Raw genomic sequence first — 18,994 nt, 5'->3', positions numbered from 1 at the left:
AGAGCAGTGCTAGATACATTTATGAGAAAGAGGACCAATGTGATGTTACAATAAATACTAACAATCTCTTGGGGCTAAATGGCCCAATTCTGAAGCCTGCAGCCCAAACAAGAGGGCTAATCAGCAGAACAGCTATTTAAACGTGATCGCACTTAACTGCTTTGATGTAGTCTTTCTTTTCCTTTTTAGCTTTCATCCTTCTGGAGTTCATGAGATGTTTTTGCTGTTGCATGTTAATTAGAGCATCAATCCATTTATCCATGAAACATTTGTAAACAGAAATGCCCCTTGGGATGCAAGGATTAGAGTTTCAATTGCAGTGGATTTTATGATTGCAAGTGGGTTGGAAGGAGGCAAGAGTAAATCTAGAAATGGCAGAGATCCACATTTATTTCTTTATTCACTTAAACCAAACTTGTACTACTTGTACTACACAGTGTGGAAAAATATTTCTTCTCTGTATCTGTGGGGTTCTTTACAGCTGCATAATAACACCTGTAAGTAGAGGTAATGCTCCATACCAACTGTCATGGAGTCTAATTTTCTCACTACACTGCTTGATCCAATAAAAGATGCTACCTCTTCCTACAAATCTTGTCCAAAAAAAGTAACTGATGAAGACTAGAAGATTTTAATTAATAAACTCCAAGTTGCACATGTGATCTCCCAGCAAGAGAGCAAGAAAATAGAGTTGATGTATTTGGCATCCTTTTTTCTCATTTTTCTGTCTTGGGCTAAGACATACTGATTGCTCCGGTATTATTACGGAGTCATTCTACAAGACCCACCAGGAATGCTCCCCTTATAATCAGTATCCAGAAAGATGGTCTACCCTTGCACTATGATTCCTAACACTTTTTGAAATCTGTCTTGCTGTTGCCACTTCTTTCTCTTCCTCCATCTCACTTTCTCATTATAATCCTTTTCTCTTACATCTCCATCTTCCTCCCCCCAGAATTCTTTTAACCACCTACTTTCATACATGGTATCGCACTGGAGAAGGTTGGCAGCTCAGACTCTTCTTTCTTCAACACTTCAGCTCTCATACTGTACCCCTTTGTCCCAAGAACACCAAATGTTCAGCTGGGAGTAAGAGTACATTTCAGTTATACCAGTCATTTGTCATAGTTTAGCCTCATATTTGTGCCAAGCATCAGAGTAAATAAGTAACATGCACCTGTCACAAGAAGAGGTCCAAACAACTGATATGTTCTGGACATCACCATAAAAAAAAAATCTATCAGATCTGGCAACAAGTGAAAAACTCCTGGAGGGAATACAAATAGGAGCTAAAAAGATAAAGATTGACAGTCATTACAGTCCTCATATTACTAGAGTTACTGCCTGCTACAGCAGAGGTGATAAAACTCTGCCTGGACAGTAGCATGAGTCAGGTTTTCTTCTCTAACCTATGAGGAACTTGAAGGTCTCACACTCAAATTAAATCAAAAAATATGGGATGTGCAAAAAGATTATTTTATTAATCTTCCCAAAATATAGTTCATTTATAGCCTTTCAGGGACACTAATCTGAGCACTGAAAACAGGAACACAGAATCCTGAGTGATTAGAAGTATTTTGTTTGTCCATATTACAAAAAACCAACCAACCAACCAAACAAAAAACACCTAAGCCTGCCCATGCCTCAGCCACACCATGTCAGACTGACTTAGTTTTCTACTTCCAGTCCCCACCAACCAGCAGTGCAAAACTCCTCTCTTGATGGCCACCGTCAGTTTTCCATTGTTGTTCCATGATGTCCAGATGACTGTTTATTTTCGGAGGAGCAAACCTTCAAGAATTTTAAGTCTTTGTAAAGGGTAATTAGTGATATGCTGTAGTCTTTTTACCCAAGGCTTTTTTCAAGCAACAAACCATTTAACTCCTTCATGCACAGTTTTCTGTTGAAGAATCCCTAAATCTAAATAAAAACTTAAACGGGAAGAAAATATAATAAATAAATCAAAGGATAACTGATATATTCTGTCCCCTTATTTGACAACATATTTCCCAAAGGGGGACAAGGGGGAGTTGGGGGAGGGCTGTCAGCTAATTTAGTCAAATTTAATATAAAGGCTGCTGAAAGGATTTACACAACAGTGAGAATAGAGAAAGATCAAATTTAACACCACAGATTTTAAATGCAAAGATATATCATAGTCTAAAGTTTTAAGTAATCATTTGATCTTAGAAGACTTTCAAAGATGCAACTGGAATATATTGTAAATACTCATTGCACAACCTGTAAGCATAATGGTAAGTCTTATTAGTGCTGTCAGCTTAGTACATAAAAGTCAAGAAAGCATCAGAGATACATTTATTTTGTGTACAAAACTAATGGCAAATTGAATTGAGGGATTTGTTAGGGATGCACTGGGAATTTATGTTTTGTTTTAGATTTCTCTAGAAATGTTACTCATGCAGATGTTAGCATTTACTAATACAAAAATTGGTCAAAAGGAAAGAAGCTGCAGAAGAGCAGAAACTGTCACCTCCCTGTACCTTGTTTTCAGTCTGTTGGTTTGGAAGGTCTGTCTTTCATTCTACCTTTCCTCATTGCCTTATACAAGGTTATGTTCAAACTGGGGAAATTAGAAATCACTTCTAAGTCAAACAGTGCCTGAAATCTGCCCACAAATTGGTTTTCTTTGTCAAATCTAAATTTCATAGCCCAAAGAATAACAGTGTCCTTCTTGCATAAGTGATCAAATGTTACGAGTAGTTCATCAAGGAAAGGATGGTGGTAAACTACATCAGCAGCCATAATGTAGTCAAAGTGACAGGAGGACCTAGGAAAGTTCTTTTCTAAGTCAGTTCCCCAAGACAATTCCTTAACACAAGGCTGGTGCTTGCATTTCAGCTTTGTATTTTGGAGAACATTGTGCTGAAGGTTTCCCAGAAGTTCCGGCAAATCCGTGGCAGTAACTAGTGCTCCTGTGACAGGGAGAAAACAAACATAACCTTTGAATATATTTCCAGACTTCAGTAAAAGCCCATTCACAAAAACCACTGATTTTACCAGATAGCTCTCACAGAGAAGAATGTAAATGCTTCCAATAGCTCTTAGCTGTTGTGCTTAAAATATTCACTCCCAGTAGTTATCCTCCACAGATTTCCATCTAAATACAGCTGGGGAGAAATCAGATACTTACTTCATCTTGATATCATATTGGTTAAAAGCACAGTGAGCAACTAGGGATTGAAGAATTCCAGTTACTGACTCCAAGACAACAGCATGAGATTTAAAGCATGGCCTCAGATTCTTTGTTTTTGACCCAGGAAGAAGCTTTCTCAGGCTACAAAAAGCTAAAATTCTGTTAAAATGCAGAAGTCACTAATCTGGATGACTCTTGAGGAAGAATTGAACTACCATGAGAGAAAGCACAACATCTGTAGCAGAAAAAGCAAGCTGCTAATTCAATGCTGGAAAAAAAGTGCTGAATACAAATGGAAAGAAAGTGGCCTGGCATCCAAGAGATGCTTGGTCAGCGGAAGGCGATGCATTGGTCTTACCTTCATCTGGTTTCGTCTGGTTGCCACTGATATTCTGGAAATTGGCCTGAGGCAGAAGTCTATATTTGGATGGTTTCAACTTGTCTTTAAACTGTTGCAATTCCTAGGGCCCATACTTGGCTTCTGATCCTGCTTAATGCTTTAGTTATCTCAGGTTTACTTCAGATAAACTTCAATTCCTTCTTCCAAAGCCATTCTAAAGCAGCCACACCTCATAATCTTGGAAAATCAGCCTTCAAATTTGCAAGTTTATTCTCTTTAGCTTCCTGGTACTGGTGCTCCTGGGACCCAAGTCATATCCTTCTGAATTCAGCAAAGGTGCTTCTAGAGGACACTGGGTCAAGCCTCTGGCAGAGAATCGGTTTCTTATTTTGGTCCTCTGTTTAACACTGCCAATGACAACATCACCTGCTGGGCCCTGCTTTATTATGTGTACATTCACAGCTTTTAGAAGAACTAAGCCACTTCCTTTGTCCTCCAATATTCATCTGAGAGATGTTTCCAAGAGCACAAGAGCAATGATATGTACTCACCCAGTAAACTGGCTACTATGGAGACCAACCCAGTTCCAGCTCCAATTTCAATCACATTTTTGTCAACCAAATTGTATTGTTTAGAATTAGTTTCCAAAAAATAACACAGAACAAGAGCCTGTAGGGGAGGGAATCCATGAACATACTGAACAAATAAATGAAATAAATCCCTTCACTAACTATATATTGTAATTTAAAAGCATGCAAAAAAAAAAAATCTTGTCTGTTCAATAATTCATGCAATATTCATTCAAGTGCTGTCTTTAAAGGATCACAGCTTTCTATGATTTTTGTGCTCTATAGGTTGACAAAATAAATGCTACATCATGCCTCAGTATAGGCTTGCAAAGCAATTACAGCCAAAAGGAACAATTGCAATTATCTCATCTGTCATGCTGCATAACATGAGGTATGAAATTCCAATCAGCAATTCCTGCTTATAGCTGCACTTGCTTCTGGTTGAGTTAAAACATGTCCTTCACAAAGACATCTTGATATAAGGACTGCTTGTGAGAGAAAATCCACAATAACCCTTGTTAGTCTCCTTTAATAGTTCATTATTTCTAACAATAATTAATTACCACAATGATTAAAAAGGTACCAATCAATTTACCCCTTTTCTTCCAGTTCAGTTTATTTATGGTGTCTATGTGCTTACCTTGTTAAGCTTAGTAAACCTTTTTTAGCAACCCAAGCTAAAAAGAGCCCACTACAACACACTCCTTATACATGCATTTATATATTGTGATAACGAAGCTTCTTCAGCTTTTCTGCCCCATCTCATACTGACTAGTGAAATAGGAAGACTGTTGACCCAATGTTAACATGCTAGAAATTCAAATGTTTTCACTTTCTACCTCTTGATTCAGAGCAAAAAGAGTAGGGTCTTTTATGCAAGCTTCCATATATGTCATAATCAACAAATTTATAAATATATATAAAAATACATCTCTAAGCACCAGGACTAATTAAAGCCAGGCTCCCAAAGATTTTGCATGATGTTTGACTGACATTTAAAAACATATTATATGAAGATTTCCTGCTAGTTCCATATATTCCTGTAATTTCTTTCTCCAGAGTTTTGCCATATTCTGTTGTAGAAACTGGATGGTAGGATCAAAAATTCTGTGAGTTAAATTAGGGAAACTTTGAGATCTGTCTTCTTTTCAATGAAACACACCGAAACTTTATTTTCCCTAATGTTTCTGCCCTCCTAAAAAATTTGGCTGACCTCTTTCTTTTTGAAGAGTTCAAATACTGCTGAATGGCACAAGAAGGGAGAGCATGAAGAGACACTGACAGAAGGGTTGCCTTCCTTCCACAGTGAAACTGGCTAAACTCTTCCAGAAAAAAAAAATAAAAACAGACAAACAAACAAAAAAACAAACACCAAACAGGCAATAAAAAAGCACAAAAAACCCCACATCCAACAACAACAAAAAACCCCACAACACAGAAACCCCCACACAAAACCACAAACAAATAAAAACAAACAAAACCCCAACACCACAGGAGCTTTTCAGTATAGCCCATGATTTTATCAGGATAATTGGATAATTGACAGTCAATCAACCCTTCCTTGAGTCCAGGTCTGCTAAGACAAAGAAAATTGTCTAGAGTTTGAAACAGCAGAGTACAATAACTTTCTTCATCTGAATTGTGGCCATACTTCTCCAAAATGGCATAGTCCTAGGAGGTTGATACCACTGAATATAAATGGAGCCTCCTGGGTTTTAATTCTCTCCCTCCTGTAGGCCCTCCTGGAGATGATTCTGTTTAATGGATATTCTCTGAATACCGCAAGTGTCAATAGTGCATCATGGCACCTCCTGACTGCAGTCCTTTCTTTCACTGGTGATTATTTCAAAAGAGCCAGATAACCTGCTTTGCACAGATTCAAAACCTTGAAGATGGCCCTTTGCATGGTGATTATGTTGATAGGTCTTATACCAAGAACCAAGGACAGTGGCTCTCTCCCAATAGTTTTCTGGCCATTTAAAAAACTTGAAAGCTCCTGGTGAACCTATTCCTAGGTCTCCCTGTTTACAATTCGTTTCTTACATGAGCAGGTTGAGTAGCTTCTATGAATGCTAATACCTTGTGAGCTCTGATCACAGCCATTTCTGCAACCTGGTTCTGCCTGATATACAACTGTCAGTATTTTTAAAATATGCTTGTAACTGGCCAATGGGGTCCAAAGTTACTAACGGGTGAGAAGGAGACACAAGATCACATTTTGTGTCATAGGGTCACAAACAAGAAATTTAAGCTTTAAGAACCAGGAATCCATAGGAAATCAGGCTAAATCCAAGTTTGAGATTTGCAGAATGGAGATAGAAAGGCACAGAATCTTTTCATTGGGTTTATAACACATGAAACATACTTATCATGCAAAAGAAATTAAAAGTGCTAGAAGACTCCAAATTTAAAACAACAACAATATTGCGTAAATATTGTACCGATGGCCAGACGACTGCTCCGTAACAATCAGTGGCTTCTGTAATTCTTATCTCGTGGCCAACAAAGTGAAAGCCTTCCCAGGTCCTATGAGTTAAAAGAGCAGGAAAAAAACGCCTTTTCATGATTTCTGCAACTATCTGTTCATCTTCTTCTTCCCCTGGAAACAAAAAGCGTAAAAGGTCAAACAGGCTGAGTGAATTGACAATGAAACTACCAATTGATATTGAAAATCTGATTTTGAAGCAAGAATTTGAATTATGCCTGTGAATAAAAATACATTTCACCATCAATGGTTAGCGTGGTACATGGGAAGTCTCCTGAATTCTAATTTAATTTTTCAGTCTATGACTAAACAATTTCTTTCCTTTTTGAAGAAGAAGTCAAGCTCATAAAAAGTAAAGAACTGAAACGTTGCCATATATTGCTTTCCATTTCAGCAATCCAAATGAAATTTTTTAACTTCTTTCACCTTTTAAGAGCAGCTGCCCAAGTACAGACATTGATGGTGTTATCTGCCGAGGCTTTTTATTTTTGTCCGTATCCTTTTACTGTTCCCTTTCCCCATGTTATGGTTCTTTTTGACAGTAAACAAAAGAAGCCACAGTATCATTTATAAGTCTGTCACAAAACTTGTGAAACAGATCTTAGCAACGCAAATTATGACAGATAGGAGAGAAAGCAGTAGCGTTGTCAGGAAAGCTTATCCACCCACTCCAAAAGAGCCCTGTCACAGGGATTCTTTCCAGTTGGCTTGATACCCTGAATGCCATCGCTGTTGCTAAGCAAAGGATATTTATGATAGCTAACATAATCCTGGATAACTCTTCTAACAGGAGAGGATTCATTCTTTTTCAGCTGAATACCAAGCCAGCTTCAGTTTTGCCATCATCACACAAAGCTGCACCACGATGTTACAGAAGGAAAAAAGAAAAAGTGAAGCTGTCCAGAACATTTTCTCAGCAAAGCCTAGAATCATTCCAAGTTTTCACAGGACATTTGCTTTCACAGCCAAATAATCTCTCAGCAAATTTGCTAAAGGAAAGCATGTTTACAAGCTACATCTAGAAAGCATGCTAGAGATTTGGATAACTGGGTTGCCATCTCGTCCAAAGCAAAGTTTCTGTATGAAGCCTGCAGTTACCATCACAGATACTAAGACCAGGATCTGCAGGAAAACTCCAGGCCCAGTTTAAAAACTAAAACATTGTCTGTTTTTGTCATCAGCACAAACCACATTAGTCTACCAAAAATTCTTCAGATTTTTTTCCACCTCAAATCACTGGAGTCACAGGACTTTATGACCTCAAGTGTTGTCATTTGCTCTGCCATATGCCTCAGTATTTTCATTGCCATAATCTATTGACGAAGTCTCTCTCCCTTCCTTCTGACAAAAGGATCAAGGAACAAAAGCAAGGGTGAACAAAGAAAGAGATGATACCAAGCAAAACACATCAGGAAGATGTTCGGGATCATTAGCCACTGCTTTAAACTTGAAAGTCAACTTACTCTAAGCATTAAAGGAAACTATACAATGGCAACAAACAAGGACAAAAAGAAGCAAAAATTTTCATGTTCAGTTGTAGTATGCTGACACCAAGACATAATCTAAAAGTTAAAAAACCAAGTATCTTCTGCAAGCCTGTAGTGTTGAGAGAAAACATATGCATCATTGTGCCTGCAAGCAGGAAACTCTGCACAAACATGACTTAAGTGTCAGAGAAATGCTGCTTCAGGGCAAAATTAATCTTTTCTTATGAAGCTGTCTTATTACATATATTGTAAGTCTATTTATTATATCATCCTTTTTACAGGCATACCGGATATAGCCTGGTTTTAATCTTCTCTGATTGCTTAGAGCAGTCTGATCTTGTTCTGCAATCAGTACTAGTTTGGAAGGGAAAAAAAGCTATTCCTTTTATTACTTTCCTATTACAACCATTTTTCTTGACTTTTTTCCTCCCTTGACATCTGTTTTGGATCCAATTTTTTGAGAAGCATTAACTTATTATGTGTTAATTTACAAAGCTTCTTTCAGAAGACTTATACTACTTTCACAGTATTACAATTACCCCTCTAGTGATCAACAAACACTTCCCATCTATTCCCTGCGTTATCAGCAATCCTAAGGCTTGCGTAGCACCTATGCTAACAGAGTTTGTAAGCCCCTGCTCCCTACCTGAGCTAAACTTTCCACACCCCTGAAAGAAGAATCCCAGATCTACTAATTAATATCACCACTTAAGTCTTTAACCATCACATCACTCTGGTAACTCCACAGGTGGGTTATTTAGAGAAGTTTGTATAATTTTTATATTATCGTCTTAAGAAGATCTTACTCTTGTGGAGAATCGAAAAGAGTATGGGTTTTATCAGAGACATCATATAACAGACAGTTTTCAAAACACTAGTCAGAAATTTTAGCAGGACCAGGATGCTAATGATTCTAACAAAGAATGCTGACAACATAAGGAGTGCAGACTTTTAGCCAGATTTGCTTATTTACTTACAGGTTTCCCATCATACTGAAAAAGGCACTTTTCTATTTTCCTCTTTGTACCTTTCAGAATAACTGAACTTTTTGTGAAACTGTACAAAAAGAAGGAAGCTAATTTTTTCTGTAACTGTTATCAGAGCAGTCAGAACAGAGAAATAATGAATTGATGGGAAGTCTTCGAAACAAGAAGATAATTGTTATCAGAGTAAGCAAAATACAAGTGAGATGAAGTTTTTTAATACCAAATTCTAAGAAAGTTCTGCTGGTACTTTGATCAAACTAGTTAAGTGATGACATATAAAAGGCTGATAGGAAATTATTCTCTTGGAAGTGTTTATCTCTGTGTTAGTCAATATTCTTCAATTCAGGAAGAAAAATATCTTGGAACTGTGACTCAATGAATGGATTTTAACATTTTAAGACCATAAGATATTACTTATTAATACAATAGAGTCAGGCAAAAGAAGAGGAGGCTTCACTAGTCTCGTTGTTGATTCTTGTAAGAATGGAGGAGCAAAATGGGCATTTCCAGTGATACTAGTAAAGTAGACATACTAAACTATCAAAACTTAAAGGTCTGCTAGGACTGGTTTCTCCCACCCTCATTTGCCTAGGTTTGACCAGGTATGTTTGCCCTCACTCCTCTTCTGTGATTTGGAGAGGCATGGAAGTGGCATATGACCTTCTTCAGCCTATTCATCTCTTTGCATGAACATGTAGAAACAGAAACTCCCAGAGTTTCAGGTGCTAGGATATTGCTTACATTAAGATGAGACAGCCTGATCCTGTTCAGATAAAATAAAAATTGAGATTAATTTTTAGTGAAAAAAATAATGTTCCTTTGGTCTTGAGACTGTGTTCACAAATAAGTTCTCAACTATAGATGGCCTAAATTCTTCTTGAAATAGGATTTGAATGTCTTTAATTTCATTAAGACTTTCTTCCTAATAAGCTAATTTTTTACAGTGTTCTTGCAAAGATTTCAGGTAAAGTATTGTTTATTGTAAAAGTCTAACATCTTTGGATTACATTCTTTGAACTTCCTTGATTTTAAGTTAATATCAGGGCTGAGGGAGAAAAGGCATACACTGCTGACATCTTGCACTCAATCAACCACATCATTAAGAAAACAGCATAAACATCATTCTCAAAGGCAAAGCTATCATTGTTATTACAACTAAAATGCAGACATAGATTACCAAAGAGACATGTTAAATTGTGTGGAAGACTGGAGCTGTGAAGCCAGTGGCAGGTTAGAGAAACACATGTTATTAGAGCAAAATCTAAAGAAAGAAAAGGACACAAATTCTGCTGTGACAGAGTTAAAGAAGTCCAAGTGGGAAAGGGAAAGTAGACGGAAAATAACAGGAGACAGACCAGGTCAGAATGGATCAAGTTGCAAACCATACATTCTTTAACAATGAAGAAAATCACAGTGGGCCTCAGTCTATCTTCACATACTCACTTTTTGCTTAGAATGAGTAGAAATAGTACGTGTTTAGAAAGGTGCTACATGATCAGCTGTTGCTTTTATATCAATTGCCACACAAAATCATGTTCGTGAGTATACAGCTCCATCCAGAAACAATAGCCTCAAAATTCAGTTGGGTGTCTCCTTTAACTGGTAGCATATGCTAAATCTCTCACTGAATAACTAATGATACTGCCTACATTAATGCATTCTCCACAGAATAAGAAGGGAATGGAAACAAGCACTGTTGAACAGCACTTAAAATGCAGGAAAAGCAGAAAAGACAATGGGGTTGAATTTAAATTATATTAAAAAAAAAAAAAACAAACAACACTGTCCAGATACCTGAATAAAAATGTGGCTAAAAAAGGAAGTCAGATGAACTTGCTACATAAAAACTGTGAAGAATATAGTAGCAGTCAATATCTCCATTTTCAGATCCACTTAACAAATGGCACAGAGAGTAATAAAACATTCTCCAAGTACTCTGCTAATGAATTAGGACAGCATTAATTCAGAAACAATAGTTTCACTCAATGAATTCACAAAAACAACCTACAGTGAAAAATACAGATTAGTCTCTTTCAGGTGCTGGCTTTGTCCTTCCTAATCTCTTGAGGTCAAATGGTGTCACAGCCTAAGGTGATAAGGAAATAAGACCCAGTCATCTGCTTCTGTGGCTTTGATGGATATTCTCCACTTGGCAAAAGGAATGAAATCCAAGCCTTCAGCATGAACCTGACCTAACAAAGTTCAGCTCTGCAACAACATACTCTCCCTTCTTCAGAAGCAGTATATTCTTACCTGTAGAGTTTAGACTGAAAAATTACCATTCAGACTTGTACTGACAAATATTTTAAAAACCGTGTATCAACAGCTGTGAAGATGTACAAGGTTTCTTTAAGACTTCTCAGCAACTACCCCTGAGTTTGACGTATACAGGAGTACTATCTGTCCTGATGTTATTGATTGAGTAATGCTTGAGAGAAAGTACTAAGTCTTCATGGTAGCCAGGGCTCTTTAGATATCCCCTCTGTGGACACACAAAACTGGAGTCATTCCAAGTAAAGAGTTGATATGCATTTTATATATGCATATATGTTTTATATATATTGCATAATATGCATTACAGCTATTATATACATGTGTGTATATATATATATGTATAAAATAGCTATCTATATATCCCAATGTCAAGAAGATACCTGCAGAAAGGTCAGCAAGGGAACAAATCTGCAACCAGTTCTGTAACCACAAGAGACGACCGTGGCAGAGTTACATTACTGTACTGATAGGTATCAGCAGAAGGTAGCCCTGCACATCTATCTGGCTATTTCCAATGGCTCAGAAGTTTACACCAAATCTACACTGGGTTCCAATTTTAAGGCAGTTTGTAGTCTCACAGTTTTTACTGAGCTACTGACATCACAGCCTTGGTCTTGTAAGTGTTATAGATGGCTCCATGGAAACATACACACAATAGCCTCCAAATTCCAAGTGGTATCACTTTAGTATCTTTTTTTCATTCCACTTATTACTTATTCAATCCATTACAGCCTAAGGACCGTTAAAGAAAAGGAGTAGGTGAGAAATCTAATCATGCCCTTGACTTTCTAGAAGTCAGATGTAACCTACACCTTTCTGAGAATATAAAACAAAATACTGTTCCAACAGTTATCTAAACTGCCAGTCAATTTTTCCTTACTTCATCCCTACCTACAAAGAGGGAGATGATCATGTGAGTGTAGACATTCCAGTATATTCATTACAAGCTCAGCCTGTTGAAGTGATGGCAGTGACAAGGCACATTATATTGATTATCTGAGATACTACATCAGAGTAATATAATGCCTGAAACTTTATACTTTGAAATGCAGAAATACAAAACTGCCACCTACAAGTAGCCTCTTCTCAGCCAAGGGACAAGATACACTTAGCTCAGAGCATGAGAAGGCAAGAAGAGGAAAGGGATATGCTCACAGTGTGCAGTCTGTGTATTTACACAGGCTTGAGAGGCACATCTCAATTTGCAATTCACACCACTGATGTCTCAGTCTCATCCACTTCAGAGGTCATCCAAAACAATTAGAAGGCTGAAAATAGAAGTGTAGTCAGCAGTCATGTAGCCTCATGAACGTATAATGAATTCAAATGTGCCAAGTACTTCCCTTGTTACTTCATCATGTTTGTCTGTCATTGAAAACACCTTCAGGCCTAGGCTCAACAATTATTTATCTCTAAAGATAACTAAATTATTTTCCTTTGACTACAAGAGAAGACTGCGTTCTTAAATTAGATTCTCCAATGTACATTATAAAAGGCCAACAGCCAATTTCCTGATAGATAGAGAGGCATTGGTTGAGTAATTTACACACTGTAAGATGCTGTCTAGTCTAATCTTTCACATCTCTTATCTTGCCTGGTCAAGCAGAGTTCGTGCCATTGAAAGCTCTCATTTCCTTGTAACTTCATGCCCGAAAACACCAGGTACCACAGTCAGTGGAAGAGAAGGGACTGAACAAAATGCCTGCCAAGATTCCCCTACCAATTAATCTGGATTTCTAGAATATCTCTTTAAGGAAAGGGCCTTAAAGTAACCTAACAGCACCAATCCATGCAAACATACCACCTTTCTCATGTGGCAGTTGAGAAACACTTAAGATACCATTGAAATGCTGTTACTACAAAGTAGAAAGATGTGAGCTCGCCTACAAGGATGTTATGGGAGACAATGTCAAAACGTTGCTTAAGTCAAGCTAGACAACATCCACTGCTCTCCCTCTATCTACCCACTCAGTCACACCATCACAGAAGGCTATTAGATTAGTCACTTGAGGCATGTGTTGCAGCCACTGTACAACTAAACGCTTCATCTCCCCTCCACCACTACTACAGGTGAGCTATCAGGAAACCAAGACTACAAAAGGCATGATAGGAGAGCAACAAGCAAGGAAAATCACACAGAATCACAGAATATTAGGGGCTGGAAGGGATGTCCAACCCACCTATCAGAGCAGGATCACCTATACCAGATCACATAGGAAGGCTTCCAGGAAGGTCTTGAATATCTCCAGAGAGGGAGATTCCACAACCCCCCTGGGCAGCCTGTTCCAGGGTTCCATCACCCTCTTGTTTCCATGGAACTTCCAATGCCTCAACCTCTATCCATTGCCCCTTGTCCTGTTATTGGGCATCACCAAGAAGAGCCTGACTCCATCCTCTCGGCACTCATCCTTTACATATTTATAAACATTAATGAGGTCACCCCTTAATGAAGTCACCCCTTAGTCTCCTCTTCTCCAAGATGAAGAGCCCCAGCTTCCTCAGTCTCTCTTCGTAAGAAAGATATTCCATTCCCTTAATCATCTTTGTGGCTCTGCCCTGGGCTCTCTCAAGCAGTTCCCTGTCCTTCTTGAATTGAGGGGCCCAGGGGACACGATATTCCAGATGCAGCCTCACCAGAACAGAGTAGAGGAGGAGGAGAACCTCTCTCGACCTACTGACCACACCCCTTCTAATACAGTCCAGAACAGCATTGGGTTTCTTGGCCACAAGAGCATGTTGCTGGCTCATGGTCAACCTTCCATCCACTAGGTCTCCTAGGTCTTTTTCCCCTTCACTGCTCTCCAGCAGGTCATTGATACATGGGGTTGTTCTTTCCCAGGTGCAAGACTCTACACTTGTTCTTTTTGAATTTCATTCAATTTCTCCCTGCCTCACTCTCCAGCCTAAGTCTCACTGAATGGCAGCACAACCCTCTGGTGTGTCAGCCACTCCACCCAGTGTTGTGTCATCGGCAAACTTGCTGACAGTGCATTCTATTCCCTCATCCAGGTTATTGATGAATATATTCAATAGTATTAGTCCCAGTACTGACCCCTGAGGGACTCCACTAGATACAGGCCTCCTTTATCCAACTATTAATTTGGCACTCAGTTGTGAAGAGGCAGACTAGGGCTCTATGCTTCAGTCTCAGGATGTTTTTCACATTTTGTAGTAAACACTTTAAAGTCAATGGAAAAAGTGTCAGTGGGGAAGGGAGTGAGAAGTCACTCACTCTTCCTGACTGAATATCTTAATTTATAAGTTACAGGGTTAGATTGGTTCTCAATTGCCTTCATTCCAACTATGTCCCATTTAAGGCATCTTTCTGGATTCCACCCAGAGACTTGAAATGATGGTAGAAATTGCCATCAGTTAGGGTATCTGTCAAGCGAGATGAGGAGGGTGTCCCTTCTAAAATGCCAGGAGATATGTGAAGGTTACAAGGTCAGCATTTTCTCAGATATTTATGGATTAAAATCTGAGCCCTGGCCAAGTGAATTGAGATGACAGAGTGTCAAGGACAAGTATGCCTTGCAAACTTGCTCTCCTCCTGTCTCAGAGATAAAATTATTCTGGAGTGAATTTAAATAATGCAACTATAACTGTAGTAAAGTAATTTAGTATGCCAAGGAATGAAGACAGCATTGGCAGAATCTGATCCCAGAAAAGCTTAGCCAGTTCTGACCTGCAGAACTTGTGACAGGTGAACTAAGAAGGAAAGGGAAAGGCATCAAATCTAAAAAGCTCAGAATAGAACTTGCAGAGAAACTGAACTGGAACAAAAACTATGAGAAAGAGAGATTGAGACTGGGTAGGTGAAGTTAATGAAGTGGAAATAGGGAAGGTCATAGAGGAAAAAGATGAAAAAGAGGACACGAGTATTGGGTGATAGAGCAGGTAAGTCTCCATGCAGTAGGTTCAGCACTCTTTCAGAACCTGGCATGGAATTTAATATGCCAAAGTCTGGTGTTAGATGAAGCTGTGAAACTATCCTATTTGCCATTTGTGTCTCCTCATCCTCTTAAACTAGTGTTTCTAGACATGCAAGAGTAGTGCCCGCTATTGCTATCGACACAGTTACTCTGTTAGCTAAGTGGAATATATTTCTGCGTTTGATTTAAACATTCTGTCCTACCAACTAATTTTCCATTCATTGACCTAATGTCCCAGAACTCAATTTATATTCATAATTCAATAGCTAAAAATATTACATGCAGACTCACTTCTTCCCTCCAGCATGGCATAGCAATATTAGAGAGCCAGACCTCCAGAAGCATAGAAATACCTGTGCAACTTTACCTCAGCCCTTGTGTACTGAAGAATACATAATGGCAGTCATCAACATTTCAGCCTTTAGTAGTTCTACTTTTAATATTTATACTTCTAGATATGCTTACCCCCAATAATCACACTACATTGCATAGGATCATCTTGACCTCTTTGTTCAAGTTAGAATTATGCAATAGGGAAAAAATTGCATTACAGAAGATCTCCAAATTAAGGCACTTGAACAGTTCTTTGTAGAACAGCAATCTACAGAGATCCCTGTCTTCTATCTTCTTTTGCAATGCCAGCTTTCTAGAGAAGGTCAGCAATTTGAGGTACTTAAAAAAAAAAAAAAAAAAAAAAAGAGGTATTTGAAAGCAAAATAACAATTGTTAGTTTCAATAAGCAATTAATTTGTTCTAAGTATTGCAATTATGCCCAAAAGTCCACTTTGCCTTGTTGAACAAGTGGCAAAGCAAAACCAGACACCGAGCTCTCTCAAAAAAGCAGAACTTCAAAAACCTGACTACATTGACCAGGACTCAGATTAGGTTTAAACAAAAAATATTATGAAAATTAAAATACTTTTTAAAACCACTCTCCTTTTGAAAAACTAGATCCCCACCCCAAAATAACACCTGCACTTGCCTTAAAACCTTGTATGCTCCTGGTGACCTCTAAAAAAAGACTTCTTGTGATGCTTTAGGATCCTGAAAGATCCTAAAGTTCATGCAGCCATGAACTCATGTAAGAGAAAGAGCTGCCAACAGCCCCTTAAGATATTTGAAGATTAGGCTTGAGGTTGTCTAAACAGAAATCAAGCTTGTAATAACCAGTTCTCCCTAACTGACACCCTGCAAACAAACTCTTTTGAATAGTTTGACTGCAGTTACAGCTTCGTTCTCTGGAACCAGTTGCAGGCAAGATGCCAGGCACTGGTAGGAAACTGCTGGGACCAGAGTGTGCCAATATAGCAGATACTTACTGCATACCTAAAGTACTACAACAGCGCTATCTGTTGCATTTTCTGTACAAGTGCCATAAATACAACACTTATAAAATATATATATGTGTGTGTGTATATATATATATTTCATTGTCAGCAACACAATTAGTTCTTTATTCCTTCTTTAACTACATTCCTAAGTGTAACAAGAAAATCGATGAAATAAGAAACATTTTACCTTCATGTCTTCCCAATTCTCCTACCAGATCATTTTGTAAATGATGATGTTGTGATTGTGTCAAATCCATACTATGCCTCAAAACCTGGGACAGAGAAACATAAGCTCACCTGAATAAAATGGCTTTATTTATTTTCCCCTACATAACACTTAAAAAAAAAATCACTTTTATTGATAATAAAGACACATAGATATATAAATTTTCACAGTATCCAAAGCGCAAGAACCAGAAACAGCAAACTAGTTCAATTGTTCTATTCTCAAAGAGGGAAAAAGGCAAGCCAAAAGTTGGTTGGTTGTTTTTCAAAAGAGCTTTGATAAATGTTTAAAACTATTTTATGGTATTTTAAAATTAGAATCCATTCAAATCATAGTTGGTAGGCTTATAAACAATTGAAAGGAAAGGCAGCAATAAATGTCTGAAAGAAGCAAAAAAATGCACCAAAAGGATCCGTTCATTTAAAGGGAAGGAAACAACCTATTCGTAAAATTTGCACATGATAATAAGTAGGAAGCAGAGCTATAGAAAACATGCAGAGCAGAATGCAGGCATGCCTAGAACATGCAGACCCAGGAGAAAAAAAGCAGCAAAAGTATGACAGAGGACAATACAATTTTAAGACATCGGGGGGCGAGGGGGAATTAAAAAATAGAGAGACAATGAATAGTCTCAACACTTGATATTTTACAACCATTAAAAAGCCCTTTGATTTCACACACACTCTTGCAGTGTTATACAGAAATTTGACTGATTTTTGCAGGAATGTTTACAGACAGCATACAGTAAATAATCTACAAACATCTAAACACCCAATAGGGATGTAATCAAATAAGGCAATGAGTGAAGTAGTATTTCTATCTAAGAAAAAACACATGCTGAATGTCAAGAAAACTACTGCAAAGTGGAATGCCTTAAGAGGGTTTTCCTCTCAAGGCTTCAGATGAAAGAAGACAGTATAGGACAGCCCTGTCCTGTTAGAAAAGGATGCATCATACTCACTTGGCTTAACCCTGCAAAAGCATACAGGCTTAATATTTAACCTTATCATCACAATGCCAGCAGCCAGTAACCTTTTTGAAGGTGAGAAATAACTTATGGGACTTTTACACATCACTGTAACTTGTAGAACAAAAGTACTGCTGTTATTTTTATCTGTGAACTTAACAGTAGTACCACCAGTATGTGGGGAACAGAAAAGAAATTCAATGGGATTCGAAGTCTTTGTATACACCTTCAGAATAACAAGCAGCATTAGAAACTACTGCAACATTAAGCAGCAAATGTTACACGCATCCGTCAGCATGTGCCTAGCTCAGAGGGACCAAAAAAAGACACATTTTCTTCCCATTAGAAGATAAATATAACAATAATCAGTCTCCTTGCAGTCTGAAGGACAAGCAGTGTTGCACTAACAAAGCCACTCTTAATGGGAAAGCCTTTGTATTTTGTGGTCCTCCACATTCTTCCCCATCCCTCCTCCCCCTTTTAGAAATATCTTTGCAGTACACTGAACTACACAACAACCTGCTGTATTTAAAGATAGGAATTCAGGAGTTCTATAAGCAAGTAAACAGTGCAGAACAATTCAGTTGCTGAGTTACACTGTTTAAAGTATATGATACAAAGTAATTTAGATCAAATGGCACTGACAAGTGAAAGGTCACCAGCATCCAACCCATTTTAGCCGTCATTACCTGGATCTTCTGCAGCTTTCCAGAGGTGGTATTCAAACAGAAAAGTCCTTATCTGCCTGGCTGTTTCCCTCCCAGGCAGTCCCAGGCAGAAACGTGCTCTGAAGCATGTCACGTGTTGCCAACATCCTCACACCAGAAGCAGTAATAAATCCTGACAGCTGCAGCACGATCACAAAGTGGGCACTGCACACCCTGTCCCTTAAGTAAAGGAAACAAGATTTTGCAACAGCTCCCAGTCAAGGGAGCTCCTACCAAAAGTCAACCACCTTCAGAGTATTTTTCACAAAAAGATAGCAGCACAGTAACTACTCACTGCTGCTAAAAGTGACCAAAGAGGTAAATATCTTTCTTCAGTCTTCCAAGCATGGAGCACAATTTACAAAGGGACAGGAGTGCATTTGGGGTAAGGCTATTTAAATGTGTGCTCACATTGGAATGCAGAACTGTAGCAAGGCACACAACCTCCAAAATTCTAGCCTGATTTAACCCAGGAGATGGCTGTCAACATGTGTTAAATATGCACAACAGTATATACAATACGTTCACTCAGCAGA

The 18,994-nt window shown here is 38.3% G+C and overlaps 1 protein-coding gene across 1 annotated transcript; it reads right to left on the bottom strand.

Annotated features, from left to right (window-relative positions):
* Positions 1-1,470: 1,470 nt before the first annotated feature.
* On the bottom strand, positions 1,471-18,565 carry LOC128967124 (protein-lysine methyltransferase METTL21E-like). The gene is given in 5 exon segments (XM_054381192.1): positions 1,471-2,933; positions 4,046-4,163; positions 6,505-6,662; positions 16,746-16,855; positions 18,441-18,565. Coding segments are annotated over 5 exon segments (936 nt in total). The 3' UTR covers positions 1,471-2,508.
* Between the last annotated feature and the right edge of the window lie 429 nt (positions 18,566-18,994).

The sequence above is a fragment of the Indicator indicator genome, chromosome 1 (assembly GCF_027791375.1).
Source record: "Indicator indicator isolate 239-I01 chromosome 1, UM_Iind_1.1, whole genome shotgun sequence".
Lineage (NCBI taxonomy): Eukaryota > Metazoa > Chordata > Aves > Piciformes > Indicatoridae > Indicator > Indicator indicator.
The sequence above is the reverse complement of the archived record's forward strand: the minus strand, read 5'-3'. Positions and strand labels throughout refer to the sequence as shown.